Source organism: Hippocampus guttulatus, chromosome 4 (genome assembly GCF_054856545.1).
Source record: "Hippocampus guttulatus isolate MCC_2025c chromosome 4, RoL_Hgut_1.0, whole genome shotgun sequence".
Classification (NCBI taxonomy): Eukaryota; Metazoa; Chordata; class Actinopteri; order Syngnathiformes; family Syngnathidae; genus Hippocampus; species Hippocampus guttulatus.
In genome coordinates this window covers 17,898,036-17,917,481 of record NC_141264.1, presented here as the reverse complement: position 1 = coordinate 17,917,481, position 19,446 = coordinate 17,898,036, and the positions used below count along the sequence as shown (strand labels likewise).

General features: G+C 41.5%; 2 protein-coding genes and 1 long non-coding RNA gene across 4 annotated transcripts in view; 2 read left to right on the top strand and 1 right to left on the bottom strand.

Moving 5' to 3' along the window:
• Positions 1-1,688: 1,688 nt before the first annotated feature.
• Positions 1,689-12,336, top strand: LOC147206316 (CD81 antigen-like). The gene is made up of 8 exons (XM_086108317.1): positions 1,689-1,879; positions 3,400-3,514; positions 9,490-9,587; positions 10,241-10,315; positions 10,397-10,510; positions 10,830-10,928; positions 11,649-11,732; positions 11,817-12,336. The coding sequence occupies exons 1-8, from the start codon at positions 1,814-1,816 to the stop codon at positions 11,877-11,879; spliced, it is 714 nt and encodes a 237-aa protein (XP_085964443.1). The 5' UTR covers positions 1,689-1,813; the 3' UTR covers positions 11,880-12,336.
• Positions 11,934-18,354, bottom strand: LOC147206315 (uncharacterized). Its single transcript, XR_015100610.1, has 2 exons — positions 18,233-18,354; positions 11,934-12,490 (listed from the first exon to the last, which is right to left on the bottom strand). It is a non-coding gene; the product is annotated as an uncharacterized LOC147206315 (long non-coding RNA).
• The window catches only part of pkp3a (plakophilin 3a), an 18,998-nt gene continuing 15,787 nt past the window's right edge, over positions 16,236-19,446 (top strand). The window contains exons 1-2 of one of the 2 annotated variants that reach the window (XM_086108304.1): positions 16,236-16,369; positions 18,443-18,620. In XM_086108304.1, the coding sequence (XP_085964430.1) occupies positions 16,367-16,369; positions 18,443-18,620 (181 nt within the window). In that variant the 5' untranslated portion in view covers positions 16,236-16,366. Of the gene's footprint in view, positions 16,370-18,324; positions 18,621-19,446 lie in introns of those variants that run through there. The other variant, XM_086108303.1, reaches the window with a different exon arrangement.

Sequence of the window (19,446 nt, the reverse complement as noted above, 5' to 3'; positions counted from 1 at the left end):
CATGCCCGCTGCTTCCCCCTCTCACACAACAGATGGAGCATGCCCAGTGATGCAGCCTAATAGTTGTCCCCAAATACGGCGCTTCACGGTGCCCAATTTCCCCCCTGTCACTCTGTAGGTGTGAGCAACGACCCGCCCCTCGCTAAACAAAAACAACCGTGGAAATGATTGAAGGCGTTCACGATGATGGATGAACGCATTGACATTTCGCGCTAACAAAGGTGTGCAGTGACCGAGATGCACTGGTTTTGCTTTTGAATAGCTCGACACTTCAATCGTTATTCCGTGAGTCAGATGTGTCGGTGCGCATCTGCTCGAAACAAAAAGTGGCTTTTGTCTGGTTTTTACTCGCCAGCAGAGGGAGCTGTTGTTCAAAGAGAAGAAGTTCCAGGCCGGCCATTATTATAGTTGCTGATGTACCTCATTCACTCCTAATGGGTGCGTACACCCTCTGGACATTTCATGATGTACTTCTGCAGAATCTTACGATAATGGTAATTTTGGAAATTCCGCCTGTGCTAATATAATAATGGTCGCTCTTGGTGAGTGCATCTGCCTCCGTTTTGAGACGCGGTGTTCCAATACGGTGTGCTTCCGTGGGTTCTATTCAGATGCTCTGGTTTCATTCCCAAAACATGCATGTTAGGGACATTTAAGACTTTCACTTTTTAAAAGTCTACACACACCCTTTCAAATGCCAGGATGATTCTGATATGAAAGAATAAGGCTCCATATGACTCATTTGGAACTGTTCACAACTTCTTTCTTGATGTCATTCCGCAGTTCCAACTGGGAAAAAAAATGACTCCAAAGCATAATGCGGCCACCACCTTGATTGATTGTACTTGTGGTGTTCTTTCGAGTTGAACAGTGTTGTGTTGGCTCACATTTTTTGGAATTATGGCCATAACCTTCAGCCTTGCTTTCATCTGACCACGTTTTGGGAGTTTTTATTAAGGTCCATTGCAACCAAGGTTGATCCTTTTTGGCCATATTTCTGATAGGTACCTTTGGTGTAAACCAGGGCGTCAAACTCATTTTTGTTGCGGGCTACAATGGAGTCACCGTTTCCCTTGCAGGGCCATTATGACTGTCAAACCATATGAAGAAATCAATAATAATGCTTTATTCAACGATTGTTGAAGTGACTGTGATGAGGACTTTGGTCACAAGAAAATGTTTACAATATATGTTGTTGATTACATATGAGAATTTGAAATTTTGCAACATTTTAGCAACCATCAATCATGGAAGCTGACATGTTTGATTTGCTTTCGCGGGCCACATAAAATGACCAGATCTGGCCCCCGGGCCTTGAGTTTGACACCTGTGGTGTAAACATTTCTCATCACTAAGAGAATACCATACCTGCATAATGGTGGCAGCATTGTGCTTTAGGGTTGTTTTTTGTTTTTTGCTGGAACTGAAACTTCAGACAAGATGGAAGGAATGATGAACATGCTCACCAGTCTTTGCACGAAACTTTATGACTTGCGATAAAAAGCAAAACAATGTCAGCAAAAGTCTGTCACAACATTTATTTTCTTTGTAACTCATGTTCAGACTTGGGAAGAACAAAGTGGGGCACCCCATTGACTCGTGCAGATGGGGGCCATGTTATTCCCTGAGTCTTCCCCCTCCTGATGGGCAGTTCCGTGTCTCAGTTTTCACTCTTCATTATAAAGGAGGAGTTTGCTGCATCGAGGCTCTTATACCTCAACTGGCAGAGAGCGCGTGTGTGATTCTGGATTGCTGAGTGGCCTCAGACCTCGAACTGGGATAAAAGAAGGGAAACTGACAAAAAGCTGGCAGCATGGCGGTGACAGGATGCACGCAATGCATTAAATATATGCTATTCTTTTTTAATTTTATTTTCTGGGTAAGTTGTTTTCTTTCCCTTTAACATTTGGAATGTTTTGGGTTACAAACCTGACGTTGGATTGACTGAGCGGCGTACCGTTTGAGTACCTCTGTGCGGTTTCATGAATTAGATGCGGTGCGTTACCCACCTTGCTTTGCCAAGGGTGTGAAGGGCTCGTGTAGGAGAGCAGCATCAGTTGAGGAGGCAACGCGTACCAAATGTCGCTCTAACCCCACAGTTATTTTCTGCATGGACGAGCAGCAGTGTGGGGTGGTTGAAAGGGGGAAGGAGAGGGAAGATTTTCATGCCGTGTGGGCTTCAATCTAAACATTTACTCCTCTTTCTTTACATCTCACATCAACCATGTGACCCTATCAGAAATAGATTCATGGGCTAAAGCAGGGGTCCCAAAACTACGGCCCGCGGGCCGGATACGGCCCGTCAGCACATTTGGCCCGGCCCTCTAACCCTCCTGTTGTCCTCGGGTCAAAATGACCCGTCACTATGTTAAAAACGCACCAAAAACCCCCTAACTGCAAACAGCGGTGTCTACAAGCCTACTGGAACCTACAAAAGGATTATAAGGAAGGAACGCAAGAACTTTAAGAGACTGCTCATATGTGTCAGAGAGATTCTGCTCTGACAACTGAGCTGAACTTTTATCTGTTAAGATTGTGCATGGCACAACAGAAAGTTAATGTTCCATGGCTGAACAGAGATTTGAGGGGAGGGGAGAGCTGTGCTGGCTTGGAACTTTTCACAAACTCAGGAAACACACAGGCATCACTTCTGTCCCCTTGTTTTCCACAAATGTACTCGATGTAACTTGCCACCATCACATAATACTTCCTCAAAACACACTTGCATTCTTTTATTCTTACTTCCCAAACCTCCGGAATTGACCAGCTATGAATTTCCACTTGCTTTTTCTTGCTACTTATCTTTTTTTAGATGAACAGCATATCCTGGACACGCCACGCATGAGTGTTTCCTCTGTTGGCTTTTGCCCGCCTGCTTGTCATTGTGAAAAACTGCCATTTTTCATGTCGAGGATTTGGCTTCCTGTCTCTTGGAGAACAATGCAATGCAGTCATGGCACTAAATTTGTCGATGAGTTTGTTTTAACAAGGGACCAATGATAATCTTTTTTTTTTTTTAATATTATAACTCCTGGATCACCACATCGAGTGCTCCAATATCAACCTGTGGTCCGCATTCCTTCAATGTGGTACAGGAGATAAACGGAGAGGAGATAATGTTGAAGAATTTGTTTATGGAGGCCATAGACGGTGCCATAGGTCACCGCCGTGTCAGGATGTCCTCTCATCACTTCCCTTTTACGCCAGGGTACAGTTCACAGTCTCCCGCTGCAGCTACACACACTTACAAATTTTTCAACCGCGAATTTGAACTTATAGGAGTGGTGTTAGCAACACATATCACTTTCAGAAATGTTGGATTTCTCCTTGCACGATTCCAGCCAAGGACTGAGGACGACGACGACATCATACTGACAGTCTCCCTTCTTTTCATTGCAGCTGGCTGGAGGAGTGATCTTAGGAGTGGCCCTGTGGCTCCGTCACGACAGTCAAACAAGCAACCTCCTCATTCTTCAGTTTGAAGGCCAACAGGCACCAGGCACCTTCTATATCAGTGAGTCAAGTGGTTCCCTCCCAGAAAGTAAAAATGGCCAGTTTTTTTTTTTTTTTTTTTAGAGGAAACTAGGAGAGGAACTCTGTGATTGGCTTTTGACAACATTGCCCTTTGAAAATAATGTCAGTTGACGTTCAAACGGCCGCCATCATAAAACCTGAGTTCACTGTAAAGGCGATAATTAAGTGACATTTTAACCCTTTCGGGGCCAGCGGTTACTACAGTGGACAGCTTATCATGTTATCAGGTTGCAGGGTGCATGAAAGGGTTAAAATGCTCACAATTTCTAATCTGAAGGAGCTGTAGGTGATAATGACGTCAGTAGTCACCAACTCATGCCACTGTGCCACCTAAATTGGCGGCAAATATCAATGTGGAACAGTGTCACTCAATTTACATTGCTTGTTTGGAAGAAAAAAAAATCCACATTTTTTTTGTTGATGTGTTCAAGCGCAGTGCTACGCACGATATGTTCAAAAGGAACTGATGACTGTCAAAATGTGGTGAGGACAGAGGGGACCCGACCTGCTTCTCTGTAATACTATAATACTCACCTACTGATGTTTTTCAGTTTTTGTTGAAGCCTTATCGGTTTGTTAGCTACTAGCATCGGAATACATCACGAGAGTTGGGATTGCTTGTTCGGTATGTCTTGTTTCAGAAATGTTCTCCACATTGTTGGCTAGTTGTACAACTTTCGAGGTGTTTTGACTTTGTATAAATAAGTGTTGTCCTTGCAAGTACTTTGTTATTAGTAGAGTACACCCACACCAATAAGCAATGAAGAAAAACAAAATTTGAGTGAGCCAATTTTTCTGGTTTGGCCCCAATGCAAGTGGACGCTCGAACAGCGGGTCAAGGAAAATGTGTTACCCTTAAGGTAATTATACTCCGTTTTGATTTTTATGATCTAAACAGTGTTTGTCGTGGTGGTTTTAGTTCGCAGTGGTGGTGAACTTGTACTCTAGACTGTACTGCTAGCAACATGGTTACTTCATTTGGTAATTTGAGATTTCATCATATTGAGGCATGTTCCGAATGCTGTATTTTTGCCCCTCTGATGGTCCAAGTCAGGGATGGGCAAACTAAACAAAGGAGAATGTTTGTTTTTTTAACCCTTTCAGGGACAGCGGTCACTACAGTGGGCAGCTTATCATGTTATCAGGTTACAGGGTGCATCAAAGGGTTAAATAAGGACAACATTTTTTCTTTTTTTTTTAACCAATGTACAGAAAAGTGTCCAAATATAGTATTATGCTGAAACACATGAACAAGATCCACTCTTCAAATACAAAAGGTTTGATGCAAACAGAAAAAATAACCGGACACTATGATTTTCTTTGCCTCTGTGGAAAGGTTTCTCTTGCATTAAAAAAAATTGCATTAAAAGATACCAATATTAAGTACAAAAACCCAATTTGTGCACATTTTCACAAAAATCAACTCGCTCAAAGATTTTAATATGATATGGCTTTATGTTATAGCGGCGTATGTCCTGCATGTCAATCCCCAAATGAATAAGCCGACTCACTCACCTGTGTGAACGCAGCGGAGAAAAGGCCAATAAATGTTTCCCCTCTGCATCGCGATCGATTTATCACAACAGTCGCCAGTAAGCCACCGTGCATGTTTTTTTTAACACTCTTAACACTCTTGGGGTTGATTTATAGTGATGACTGATTGAAATATTTCATGGCTAATAGCATCTCCAAGCAAACTAGGCACATAGGTTTGTGTTTAAATTCATACAACCTTCCCACCCTACAGGGGTCCGTCATTTGCCCGTCCCTAATCAAAGAGCTGAGTCTCAGCCGATCGATAAATTGATTTAGAGCCAGTGACAAGAGGGAGTCTCATGCCAAATCGCAAATGACAAAACTCCTCCCAACTCTGCATTCACTTGCGTCCAGGCTATGTCAGCATACCGTGGCAATTGGTGTCCGCGCCTCTGCCAAAGTAATTTTCCGGTTGTACTGCCCAAAGTTTTCAACGCAGCGCTATGCAGGGTTGGCACAGAATTGACACACTCTCACAACAAGTCAAATCCAACAAAGCGTGGCTTTTATCCGCTTGCTGTCTAAACATTTTCATTCCCGAATGTTCCACGGTGAAAACCATCAACGCTTTCGCTAATGTGCAAAACTTTCTTTTAAATATGACATTCTCCAGCAATTTTACACTTGTTGCCAATAGCGCACAATCCGTTAGATTGAATATACAGGCAGTTTAGCGCCCACTGTATGATTTATGACCATGTATAACACACAAGGCACATCTCCTTATCCAAATCATACTACGTTTTATTCTCTAAATGTATTCAACCCTCGCAGTTGCTCAATCATCACTTACAGACATCTCGTCTCTTGTCGTAGTTTGTTTTATGAGACAAGAAGGTCATTTTTAAGAACACGTGAGTAATGGGGCTCACTTTCAGCTGGGGCCGCAAATACAAACCTGCATTTGACCTCTAAGAAAAGACCGGGAAACAGGACCTGCGTAAATCCGCTGTGGGGCATTTTTACCCAGCTGTTAGTCTGACACTCCGAAGGTGCGCATTCAATCTTACACCCCCAAGTCCTTCCAAAAAAACAAAAAAAACAAAAACGACCTGGCTCACATGCTCCATTGAGAGAGGCCAGATGTTGTCAGCAGATGTTGCGGCCGGTGCGGGCACCGAGTCGCGCCCGTGTGAGCACCCTGCAAAAATAAAGCCATCATGTGTGTTCACCCGCTCGGAAGTTTCCGAGAGTTGTTTTGTTTCCTTTACGAAATCGTAACTGAATTGCAGAATCAGGAATGCGCTCCTCAGGTTGCCTTTCCGCTCGAACTAATGGCATCCATCATTTTCCTTCGGTACCTTCAGCCACCCACAAGCTGGCCCCAAAACATGCGAAACATGATACAATTCAAACATTTTCATCTCGTCATCTTATTGTGGCGGTGAACTGCCGTGCACCCATTCATTACAATTTGGCCCCGTCCATGTTCTCCCATACTTCCCTCCTCACTAAGTATAAGGAAGCATCACAAACTCCGGCTTTTTATAGAGCGCAGGCCCACTAGTGATTTTGGAGAGGCCCACCCAAGCAAGATCAAGGGGAATGTTTCTTTCTTTCGCCCGCTCTTAAACATACGCCCCGGCATAATTCAAATAACCTCCGACATCTGCGCATTAACCTTCAAATTAGAGTTTGGCCTGGATGTTTTTAGCACGCTGGCACGTCAACCTGGTGTTTATGTCAGGCTCAAAATACATATTGTCCAAACTCTGAGCGCAGTTGCTGCTGGCACGCCGCTTGAGGAAAGCTCCCGCCTGACAATCTTCTCGGACTTGTTTCAGAACTGGAAAAAAAAAGGGGGGAAGGACAGCAAAACTAATGTAGTGACATTTTGAGAGATTTTTCAATTGAATTGTCTTGAGTTTATGCTCGACCCCCTGAATCTTATAGGGGACCTCAAGGCAACATTTTTATTTGCCATAGTACAAAGTATGTTGAATGTTTCCCCACTCTTCTAAACATATATGAATTCAGACTAATATTGCGCTTGTTGAATAAGAGCTGATCAGATTCATCGATCCATTTTCATCCATCTCAGTCGGATTGTCATTTTGGCCTTATGTTGCCCTCTGCTGTCGACTGTAACTTGCATCAAACCACCCTCGGGCTCGCATTGTCAACGTCACAGCTCATCTGTTTTCTCTGTCTTGTGAAATCCGCAATGCGAGCCAGAGGGAAGTTTGATGTCAATTTTAGTTGACTGCAGAGGGCGGTATGGGACTAAATGGCAGCCAGATGTCTTATTCCACAAACACAATCTTAATCAGGATACCGTGTTTAAACTAATTGCTGCACACAGAACATATGACTACAAAGAAAGTGTTTGCTTTGAGTTCCCCTATAATTCTTCATCTTACCAAGACATATTATCCGATTAATTGCGTTCAATTTAGTAGAAACACTCTGGGGAAGGCGCTTGATTTGATAATTAGTTCATTTCAGATTAGTCAACGAACTGTTGCACCTCTACTTCATATCCAGAAATGTCAATTTCGTAAACAATTTATGACCAGCAATTGACATTGATGCACTACATGGGGCTAATTACCGGTACTCGATTCATACCCTTTCCCTACCACTCTTTTACTTTTGTGCATATTTCCATCATACTTTGACTATTATTCAGATTATTTTTAAGCACCTTGGTGGACAAGTGATTGTAGCGCTCACTAGTATGTGTGCTCATCCACTTTCACTTTAATGTGTCTCTGTCAGGAAGGCTCATAGAGAGTATGACTCTTTTTAATGATTAATCCTTATCGTAGATCAACAAGCACTCCCTGGAAGACTGGAACCAATGCAAAAGACTGCAGGGACTTGACTTTGCAGCCTTTTTTTGGGGGGGAAATAGTGGATGAGAGTAGAATAAGAGAGACATCCAAGTGGGGCTTTTAGTAGCTTTTCACATACACACACCCCACCCCCCTCCCTCTATAGAGGTTACACAGAGAGACAAGAAATAAATGAACTTTCCCGGTGCCCTCTCAATGGCCTTCAAACCTCAAAGGGTGTTGTCATAGTAATGGAAGGCAGTGGAAATAATGGCCGCTTTTGCCACATTGCTGGGTTACCATGCCTGGTAGCTAAGCTCACGAACCAAAAAATAAATAAACTCAGGCTCCTGAAAGAGGAGGGGGAGTATCGCAAGAGGGCTGATGGAGATATATGGAAGGTTTGTACGTGTGCTGTTTGTGAGGTCTTGCAGAGAATCAGAATCTGTCCGTCTCTTTTTCGACCGCAGTCAAGGCCGCATTAGTGTGGAGGTTGTTTTTCCAAATCAGCCTGCTCCAAAAGCATCTGCCTGAAAAGATTTCATTCATCGGGTGACGTTTCAGTGGAGAGAGCAAAGAGATAAAGGGCAAAAGGCCTTGGGATTGCTGAGTTTTAAATGCACTCTGACATGCTGTTGAATCTGCAGAACACTTTTTTCCCCCCTTAATCTTGCTTTTACCTCATGAATTCCGATGTGGCGTCAGCGCATGTGGTACAGTATATCATATTGAGATGAGTTTTTATTTTATTTTAAAAATACAATGGTAGCACTGAGCAATGAAGTTCTTTCTTTGCTAGTCCCCCTCCACTTCTACCAAGAACAAATTGAAATAATGAGAGAAATACTGAAGGAATGTATCAATGTCCGTAAAGTACCATTTTAAAACGACGATAATTTAAAATGCACTATGTACTCGAGTGAGGCAGTAGTAATAGTCTAAATGCAAAGAACCAGGCATTCAACTACTGCGCAGTGTGAACTTGCTGTGTGTTGCAGGAGCGTTAGCTTTTTTTTTTCAATTTCTTTTGTACTTTGGATTATTAGTAGTAGTGGTCCGCCTTTCGCCTGAAGTCAGCTGGGATCGGCTCAAGCTCCCCATGACCCTAAACAGGAAAAATTGTCTAGAAAAGTGGATGTATAGGATTCTTTTTTTTATTCACTGAATTCGTCTTGCTGCAGGACCACCAGTATTATTCCGCCATTCAAATCAGAGGATGTTAGTGTCATAATCACTAGAGAATGTCAAGAAAGATATTATCTCTTATATATCGAGATGTGTTTATCTTTGCCCCGCTCACGTCTCCTGTGTGGGATGGATAATGCAGGAGGTGAGAGGTCAGAGGGGTTTATTGTGCAGAGGGGCACTGAATGTGTCTGGAAGGCACTTCCCGGCCTGAAGCTCTGCCCCCGACACAGGATCTGGGAGCTGTTTATCTCCAGGATGTCAATAATGTCGTGTCACCTAGCAGGGACCACGAAAGACATTCAGGAAGTCCATTACCAAATAGTGTGTGGATCAATGAACAGGGAAACATAAACGCTCTCCGTTGTCTTTGCTGCCCCCTGGTGGTGGCGGTGGTAAACATACCCCATTGCCTCGTGTACAGTGTTAAGTTCATGTTGATGTGTGTCTGTTTTGGCAGGTGTCTACATACTGATAGCTGTAGGCGCTGTGATGATGCTGGTGGGCTTCCTTGGTTGTTACGGTGCCATTCAGGAATCTCAGTGCCTTTTGGGAACGGTGAGAATTATATTGGCTTTTACAAAATACAAATAACACTATAATGGACAAAAATTCTTTGGACACCGTGGCCGATTAAGCAATTAGGGATCCATGTTAATAGTTTTCCGAGTCGCGCCCCTCGATTGGGTTTTTTTCCCCCCCACATTCCGAGAACAGTCGACAGTAAAGTGTTGATCGCTTCAATTCATCGATGACATTAATATTTTTTTCTCGGTAACAACTCGCTCACTCACATAACAAAAGAAAAATATAATAATGTAACTGGCAAACCTGCACTTTTGTTATGTTGATTGGAGAATTTATAAGATCCGACTGTCTGTGAGACCTTGTAGGTGTCTGTGATTTGTGATTGGTTGATTGAGTTGGGGGGTGGGGTCAGGTGAAGGAGAAAGAAGATTACGACCGTGTTTGCGCTATATAGATCATAGGTGTAAATAAACAAAGTGTTAAATGGCCAGATGTCTCAATATAATTGTCAAAAATAATTTACACCCCATTGTAAAATTAAACAAATCGTGACAAAGTAATGTACAATAGTCACATGTCCTGCCTGTAAAAATCCGCATTCGGTATGCCTTGGCATCTTGTGTGTCGTGCATTCATCGATGAAAACTGTTGCACTGAAAGTGGATTCTAAATCTTTTCTGCAGTTCTTCTTCTTTTTGGTCATCCTCTTTGCCTGTGAAGTGGCTGCAGCCATTTGGGGTTTCATGAACAGAGACACAGTGAGGACACCCAGCCACATTTGCAACAGTTGCTCATCATATCAGTGATTCTGATTGACAATAACAACAAGCTGTTTGCAGATCTCCAAGGAATTGATCAACTTCTACGACTCAGCATACATCAAGGCTGTGGACGTCTCGGGCTCTCCCAGTAAAGACGCTGCCATCAAAGTTCTGGATGTTTTTCACACCACGGTAAGTCAAACATTTAGTCTCTTAAAAACCTGGTTTTGTCTCTTTATAGCCACAATATTAAGTGCACCGGCATGAGATATATAAATATCCAAAAGCAAGAAATGCATTTATTTGATCAGCTTTGAGAACCAACAATTTTACAATGTTTTTACTGTTGTGGTGAAGTGCGAACCTTACTTGGCTACATGGTAGCGACAAAGCACAGACAAAATACAACTTTAGTACTGAATGAAATTATGCAAGTGTACCTAATTTTGTAGCGAGTTAGAGAACATTTGGATTATTATTTTGTGATTTGTGTTCTTGGCCTTCGCTCCAGCTTGACTGTTGTGGTAAAGGAGACGACACGGCACTCTTCAAACAAGTTGTCGGCAGTTTGTGTCCCAGAAAGTCTCCAGAAGATTTTCTGAAGTCTCAGGTAGTGAACGTTTCCTTATTCTGTAGCATGTGATGACTTTTGTGTTGCATTACCACCCAATCTTTGAATCTATTTTTGCTCTCCATATCATAGCCCTTATTTTCAACATTATATATATTGCATACTGTATAATGTCACAATTCTCTGTTAGTATTAATCCACTCTGGGGATGTACCGATACCAGTATCTGTGCCAATACTGTATACATTTCTCGCACCGATACTACACATCGTACCAATACTACACCTCACCAACCTGAAATAAGCTGTTCGGCATGCACTACACCACAGGATAAGTGAGGGGGAAACTCACCTTAAATATAATTACGGTAACCCCCCTCCATCATGAGATCTGTGTTTACAGTCTAGCCATTTCCCAGATTTTTTTTATTTATTTTTTTGTCAAATTATAACTCGATTTTGTTGTTTGTGTGTAATTCCACTGTTGGCCATTAGATGACCACAAACCAAAAGTTTATGCTGTAAATTGGAAAGATGATTGAAAACAGGAAGTATTTCAAGATCAGCCTCATGGTTGCTGAAGAGATTAAAGAAAGATTATTTAATGTCTAAATCCTGCGTTTTACGCCGACAGAGTGTAATGGCTGTAGGTTCATTTTATGATGTACAGTGGACCCACACATAAACCACCCACAGAATCACATATTTGAGGAGTAAGAAACAAAAAATCTGATATGAATTTTTTTTTTCCCCCAAACAGAGCTGTCACGACAAACTGATCGAGCTCTTTTCTGAGAAGCTTTATCTGATTGGTCTGGCTGCATTAGTGGTGGCCGTCATCATGGTGAGCTCACTGCCCCGCCATCTCCCTGCATGACAACGGAAGAGCAATGTGAGTCAAATGGGATTTTTCTTTGTTCCCTTTTAGATCTTTGAGATGATCTTCACCATGGTGCTTTGCTGCGGGATCCATAACGCCCCAGCGTACTGAGTCCATCCAGTGATGAGCACCGTGACTCATTGATGGGCTTAGATTTGATTTAGGGGTTTTTTTTTTTTTTTTTTTTTGCTGTTGCTCCTCTTTCCTATGACTAGAACACAGCATGGTGGATAGATCTGCTATCATTTTATTTTATCCTAAAAAAATATAATTAGGATATTGTCTATTTATCATAGGGCATAATCACAACTTCCTAAATCTATACTGTGTATATACAGTATGCTGTGGAATAGTTTGCTGAATTAATGTCATTTTTATGGATGTATAAATTGTACATATGCACGTCTCATGTTGATTACGAGAGGCCATGTTTGATTGTGACATGTCTCCCTGTTGTGTTACACGATTGGACCAGCAGGGGTTCAACAGTCACTTGCGACTTTACTCTCTTTTCACGCCCACAGCGTTTTCTCAGTCATCTTTGTTGAATAAACCATCTTCGTGCTGATTATCAGTGCAGATTCTTTGTCTTCTGCAGCGCGATGGGTCGAATAGTGGTAAGGATGTTTGCTTCAGTTCTCACATTCTGGGTCCGAATCTTGGCCTTCCTCTGTGGAATTTCCATATTCTTTCCTTGCTTGTGTGGGTTTAGTCCAGGTACTCTTAAAAAAGAGAGATGTCAAGCAGTTACTGCATCAAGATGAACTCAGGAGCATTCTCAGGCAAAAACAAAAAGACGCTAATTTACATCTGCGCGCAACTGGTTACTGGAAGTTGATGTAATGTCTTACATCACCACAAGGAGGCAGACTTATCAACAGCTCTTCTCGAAACGATTACGCAACAATTACTCCCACAACATTCAGAACTCAACGGTCTTGTATTTCTGGCACAGACACACCCAGGGCACTTTTCTCGTCACTTAAACTCGCTGATGACATCACACGGTCAAGTCTCTGCTAATATCTCATTTATGGTAGCCCTACAGAGAGAGATTTGTATCTCAGAAGTAGAAGTTTCACATTAAAAGCCAACTCGACTTTTCAACAGTTTTTATTTAATTGTTGGGGCTCTAAAGTGCCTGCCCACCCATTAAGTGTGAAATAAGGCATAAACCAAATGAATACGGTCTGTCTCTTTCTGAAAAAAATTCTGTTTGAGCTGTTTTGTAGCCCAGTTTGGACACACCTGGTACATAACTTGTGTAAATTAGCTCTTATTTAGATAAGAACCACACAGAGTTTTCCCGTCTGTGGCGCGATCAGCATGTTTGGGAAAAACAAAGTTCAACAGCAACCACTTTCAGGCAGAGGCTGTTTCGAATACAACCATATAGGCATAATAGACCCAAGCGGTGTTCCGGCACCAGCACAAGAGAAAAGTGCCCATTGCCTCACATTTTTTTCCCTTCATTTATCAATATTTGGGGAAAAAGACTTGAATCCCCCCCCCCCACCCCCAAAAAAAGTGTTTTGACATCAAATGGGTATTATTTGAGTTCCCCGAGCTGTGCAGTGCACACAAGTCTTTAAAAAAAAAAGGAGGGTGGGGTAGATTTTTTGTATATCCTGTAGCTTCCATTTTATTTGCACTTAATTTTTATTTTAATTCATTTTCAAAAAGTTTTTTTCAATTCTAGTTTAACCTATTTTATCCGTTTTAATGAACTACAATAGCATTAGTAATGACTCAAAGCAACAACAACCTGGTCCACTCCGCAACAGGCGGACAACTTCGGCATAAGACATCATTAAGACGGGCCTTCAAAATAAAATCAATGCACCGCTGAAAACGGATGTTACGTTTTATTGATACAGTATAGCTACGAGTTAGACTTGAGGTTGCTGGCATCCACCTAACAAGAGACAAAAAATGATTACCACAAACAATATCGCATTGTTACAAGTCAAGACTTCTGGTTGAATCGCAGCCTGCCACTGCTTAGGCACGTTTTAAATAGTGTAAAGGTAAATGTTGACTATGGCTCTTTTAAAGCTGATAAAGGTTACCAGACCTTCTTCCTCGTAACATGAATGAGAGCAATGGAGTGTGACGTTACTGTGGCACGATGTATCTATTGTGTGCAACCAAAGGGAAAGTGTGCAGGAGCAGCTCAAGCAGTGACTCTTTTCTGAAGACTTTTTGTACCTAATAAACTTGGAGCATTTTAAACATTCATCTGATCTCAATTAGGCAGCGACGATGCACGATCAAGTGCAGTCAGTTTCTTTTGATTTCAGAACGTTGCTCAAGTTAACCTAATATTTCCCGTTATTGATCCTCACAGGTCAAATTAGCAGCATTATACTGTAGAATGAAGCCATATACAGTATTGTATATACTGTATACTACTGTAATGACCACGGTGGTCAGCAGAGATCACTGCTGCAGCTACTCCAAAATCTAAATAGTGCTGCAGTACAGTACTTTTACTTGTACAGTATAGTATGTATGTAGGCAACATTTTGAGAGAATTCTGTTTGAGAAAAGAAAATGAAAGTTTCATTCAATAAAAAACTGCTCACAATGTCTGTGTCATTCAAATATTGTTGAAAAATCCCCAGATCCAGATGTTGCGATGTGATATTTGCCAATATCTTCCTGACTAAAAATACTATTACAATGGTTTCATCATTGTACTCTATCCCATCAAAAACACAATTTTATTATTTGTTGACACTGCTGTTCATAGTAGTGTTCTTCCAGAGAATTATCTGGCTGGGGGATAAGAGAGGATTACTACCACCTTATTATTTGCAAACGGAGAGCAGTTGCTTGGCGACCGTTGCAGATGTCAGGTTGTTACTGTAGTGTGCCAAGAAAAATTCTCCCACGTTTACCTGAGCTCCCCTCCTTAAAAATAACTTTGTACTAATAAATAACCTCAGAAGCCTATGGCAAATTATGGGCAGCTCGCAGCAAGGGTTCATTCTTTTGAAATTATTACTTTTATTTTGCAATGATTTGCTGGAAACCTTTTAGGTTTGCTCCCATGAATATTCCACACAAATATAACTACACATACTGTACACGGAATAATACAGAAGTACAGTATATGTGCTGTCGAAATATGGGCTGTTTCTGTTCTGAATGCTTCTGCACCCTAGATGGCAGTGTGTGCCAGCAAGCAGATAATATGTAGATTTGATGACAAGACACAAAGAAGAACGTCATGACAAAGCTGCATTAATCGTTTTTTGCGGAACAGAACACATTCCTCTATTGAAGGGTGACAAACATCCGGCCCGCGGGCCAGAACCGGCCCCCAAGGAGGTTCAATCAGGCCCGCAGGATCATTTAAAAGTGAAAAAATGCATAAAAGACATGGATATTTTAATAGGGTGCAATTCATGGAGTAATAATAATAATAATAATAATAGATTTTATTTATAAGCGCCTTTCAAGACACCCAAGGACACTTTACAATAACAAAAAAACGCGAGGAGGCCCACTTGACATCGACCGAGGCCGTATGTGGCCCACATTATGAAATGAGTTTGACACCCATGCTCTATTGTATATGCCAGTATTTTTATATCATCTTTCTATATATGTTGTTGGATATATTCTGAACATTTTTGTTGTTTGAAATTTTATATGGTCCATGGATGCTACATATAAGCCTGTCAAAAGTGTTAAGCTTTTATCATTAAGCATTAGCATTAAGCTAGCCGATTTAAACAACGCAAGGCTAGCTGCTTGTATTAGTTTTCTCGTAAACTTTTTTTCTTACATTTTTTTGAGGATCTTTTCTCAAACTGCCACACTGCGCCATGCTTGATCACTAAGGATATAATGGTAATATAGTTCGGTATATAACAGGCTGTTATGGAGTGTTGTAATACTGGAGTGTTTTTATGAGTACATCTGTTTATCGGCACCGATACCTGTGGTACGTCACTCGTCCGGGGACAGACAGGCAGTCAGATCGATCTTAAGAGCACTGACTGGTGCAGACAGAGAGCAGCTTGCAAAACAAGCTCATCACTCTCACTGGCCAATCCCACACTCTTATTAACCCCAAACACACCCTGGTTTGAGTAACCAAAAGTGACGAGATCGAGCTTGGCGAACTCCTGTCACTTACTCACTCCATCTGAATGGAACAAAAAAAACTGCTGAAAAGTGTTGACCTGAGTCATTCCTTCACAAATGTAACACCTTTCTCTCCCCAAGACTATAAATAAAACCCCGGCATTTAGCAGAAACAAGCCCGAATCCCACCTGACTTCTCATGAAGGACTTCCCACATCTCGTAGAGAAGCGTCAAATTCATTTGGATCTCACTTCTCCTTTCTGTCACTGCACACTCCCCTGTGGTGTTCCGCTAACACACCCCGCCGTGCTGTCAGTGACTCATCTTTTGTCTGGGGCCTGTCTTGTATTTACACGCAGCCAGAATTGAAATTCTTCAGGGCGGTGACAGTTGACACAAACTCAACAATTAGCACTTTGAAACAAAACTGTAACACATCTGATCACCTGCTTGGAAGAAAAGAAGGTGCACCACATTCACAATCAACTGAGCCTCAGTGGGAATGGTAGGTCAGCCTTTAATTAATGAGCCCCTACATCAGAATATGAATATCCGTGCGTGTTTTATGATTGCTGGGAATATTTTTTTTTCCCCCCTTTGTGACTTGAAGAAATTAATGCATGCAATACATTTCTCCATTCGGCAATCTAAATGAAAGGCTCAATTCACTCTATTTTTTTAAATAATATATTCTATTACATTTTTTTTTCAATTTACAATTTTTAAACATATCTTACAATATAATTATAACTCATTGTACCTCACAAAATGCTTTTATGCTTTACTCTTTGCCTTTTTTTACCTTTGTTGACCATCCTTAAGCCAAGGCTTTAATGATCTGCTATTTTTACCGAACACCTAAGAATGTTAACATGAGTCTTACTGACAGTTGGCAGCACTTTTTTTTCTTTCCTGATGGGTTGGGTGAAATCGCATGCTTCCATGAGGACTCAGGTTATCAAATATTTACAACTACTCGATATTTTTTGGTCTACAATTGATGTCAAAAGTGAAATCGAGTGCATGAATGGATGTGTTTTGTAAAATAGTGATATTCCAAGCCGGCACACAACCACCCAGGCTATGCAAACTTGCTCTTTGCTTGCCGTTTAGAACACTGACTCATCGTAACACACTCCAGATAAACGTTGGGTGTGGAGTCACCTAACGACTGTGCCACACCTTGTACCCGTTTGTTATTCACACGTCAGTTCAAATCCAAATTTAAAATCTGCAAAATATATTGAGATGAACTGCTGCAGTTTTTGTCATGTACGTGCAGTATTTTGTACAGTTCATGTAACATTTAAGACGGTAGTGGGAATCAACGTACACTATATAGCTTGTGTTTCATCCACAAATATGTCATTGAAAAAAACATGAATACTTGGAAATATTTATAAAAGCAATGCATCCTGGTGTTTGTTGATCAGAACTTTGAGGATGTAAAATTCACATGGGACTCATTTGAAAAGCCTGTTTGGCAGGAAAGAGTGTCTACTTCCTCACCCACACACACACGCACAAACAAACGCACGCAATCAATGTGTATTAGGCCACAATCTAACTATTCTTCCTATTTATGATGAACATTACATATTGTCAAGGAGAACAGGTGTGTATAAAGAATTAAAATAGTCAATTTAACTGAAAGTGATGTTTCCCGAAATAATAATTTATCATAACATCAAAGTGTGCATTCCCACTGTGTGGATTCTTCATGGGAGCATCCTGTCAATTCTTAAACAAAAGCGGAGCCGGCGAGTTGCACACGGTGACTAATCCGGATGGACATCTGTGTTGTGTCTGGTGGGCAAACCTTTTTGCTCATTTCATTTTGAAATTAGACAAATGGGCCAGGTAGTCATCGAAGAGGTCAAATAAAAATGTGGAGGACAAAAAAAACGGTTATTTTAATCATACAATATCAATGCACTCTTATTTTTTAACTGCTGTATTTATTTATAATGAACCAATTATTTGATCAAATCAATAGATGAACACTGTATCCGTATTTTCATTAGCATTAAAAAAACAACAAATATTTACTGAGATAAAGGAGTTAGAAAAATTCAACACTCTTAATGTTTCCCAACTTTTAGTGAGCAATCTATGGCTGTCTGGTTGGTTGGTTGGTTTCACACTGTGTATTTGATCGCTAATAGCTCTGTTCTGGCGCGAATTGTTCCAATGAATACAAATATTTGGTCTTTTCATCTCGTACACATTTTGCTTATCTATGACGTGTTGATACCAAGAAATATATAAAAGTGTCAAAAGTGTGACATCAAGCCCCGTTCTCTCCTACTTTTCTCACTGTACGTATGTTGTCAAAGCTGTGATGTTACGTAAGCAGCGTGGCGCTCACCTGTGTGCGTGCGTGAGTGCGTGAGTGTCAGGTACGTCCACTCCACGGTGCTGTGTGCTGTGGCTCCGCCCCCTCCTAGTGCACCTCTGCTGACTGGGGAAGCCTCAGTGTGCCTCCACTGCCTCATTCTGCCAGCACCGCGCCAGGTCGCGGTACTTTTCCAACATGAGCACCGTGGCCTCTGAGAATGTCTTTTTGTCCGCTCTCCAGCCCAACAACTCGGTCACCACCTATGGCCTCCCGTCAGAGATCCATCTCGGGAGCGGCCCCTCGATCTCGGACGAGGTGTCGAGGGTTCGCCGGGTCCAGCAGCAGGTTCAGATGCGGATGGCCGAGAAGTCAACACTTCCGCGTCACAATGGCTCCGCTTCCACCTCCGCCATGTCAGGTAGGACAACAACTAGTCCTAAATTTACTGAATTTCATGAAAGCGTCAGAAGTTCCACCTACCGGGAGATGTTTTTGTTGGTTTTGATTTAATTTTTAACCGGTGCAGCCTGTGTTGGAATTATCGGCAAAAAAATGCTCGCAACAGGTGCCTTGCTGTTTTGTAAATAAGTGTCGCCCAGTACTGAACTGTGTTATGCTAACCGTTAAAATAAAGTGAGATTAATCAATAAACTATGCACAGATGTAGCATGGCAGTCATAACTGCTTTGTACTTCAATTTAATATTTTACATATAGTCAATGTATCATTAAATGAGACAAATAAGTGGAAACAAAATGACAAATGTGTGTCTACGTGTGAGGGCGGTGAGGTAAACACAACTTGTATCTGCATGTTTTGCCTTTCAAATTATAAATGTTTCTTGGCTCTGGCCACACCCCATGAAACTTTTTTTTTCAAATGATAAGCCAGCCTGTACACAATCATGAAGCCCTGTTACATAAAAAGCCATATAAAGTAATTGAATTAGTCAACGCGGATAAATGATCATCACTTGAGGCACATCAATTGCATTTGCTGTCCATTCTAGCCTAAATGACAAAGATAAAAAAAAAACATGAAAGAAGGAATGCGTTTGACACCTCTCTCAACATCTGAGAAAGCTGGCAGACAAGAAACTTGAATAAATGTACAATTACAACGATTGGCACACGGTGATATTTTACTCAACTCAACAAAACAAAACAAGTTGGTTTTATTTCAGAAAATACCCTTTGCTTTCCATAATCAGGCAAGAAATGGAAATGTCACCAAAAAGCCTCATT

What these genes read in the sequence shown, in the direction of transcription:
- LOC147206316 (XM_086108317.1), top strand. Translation starts at nt 1,814, where the DNA reads ATGGCGGTGACAGGATGCACGCAATGCATTAAATATATGCTATTCTTT. An exon ending in ACCAGGCACCTTCTATATCA is followed by an intron (nt 3,515 to 9,489) that starts GTGAGTCAAGTG and finishes CTGTTTTGGCAG; the next exon opens with GTGTCTACATACTGATAGCT. An exon ending in GTTTCATGAACAGAGACACA is followed by an intron (nt 10,316 to 10,396) that starts GTGAGGACACCC and finishes AGCTGTTTGCAG; the next exon opens with ATCTCCAAGGAATTGATCAA.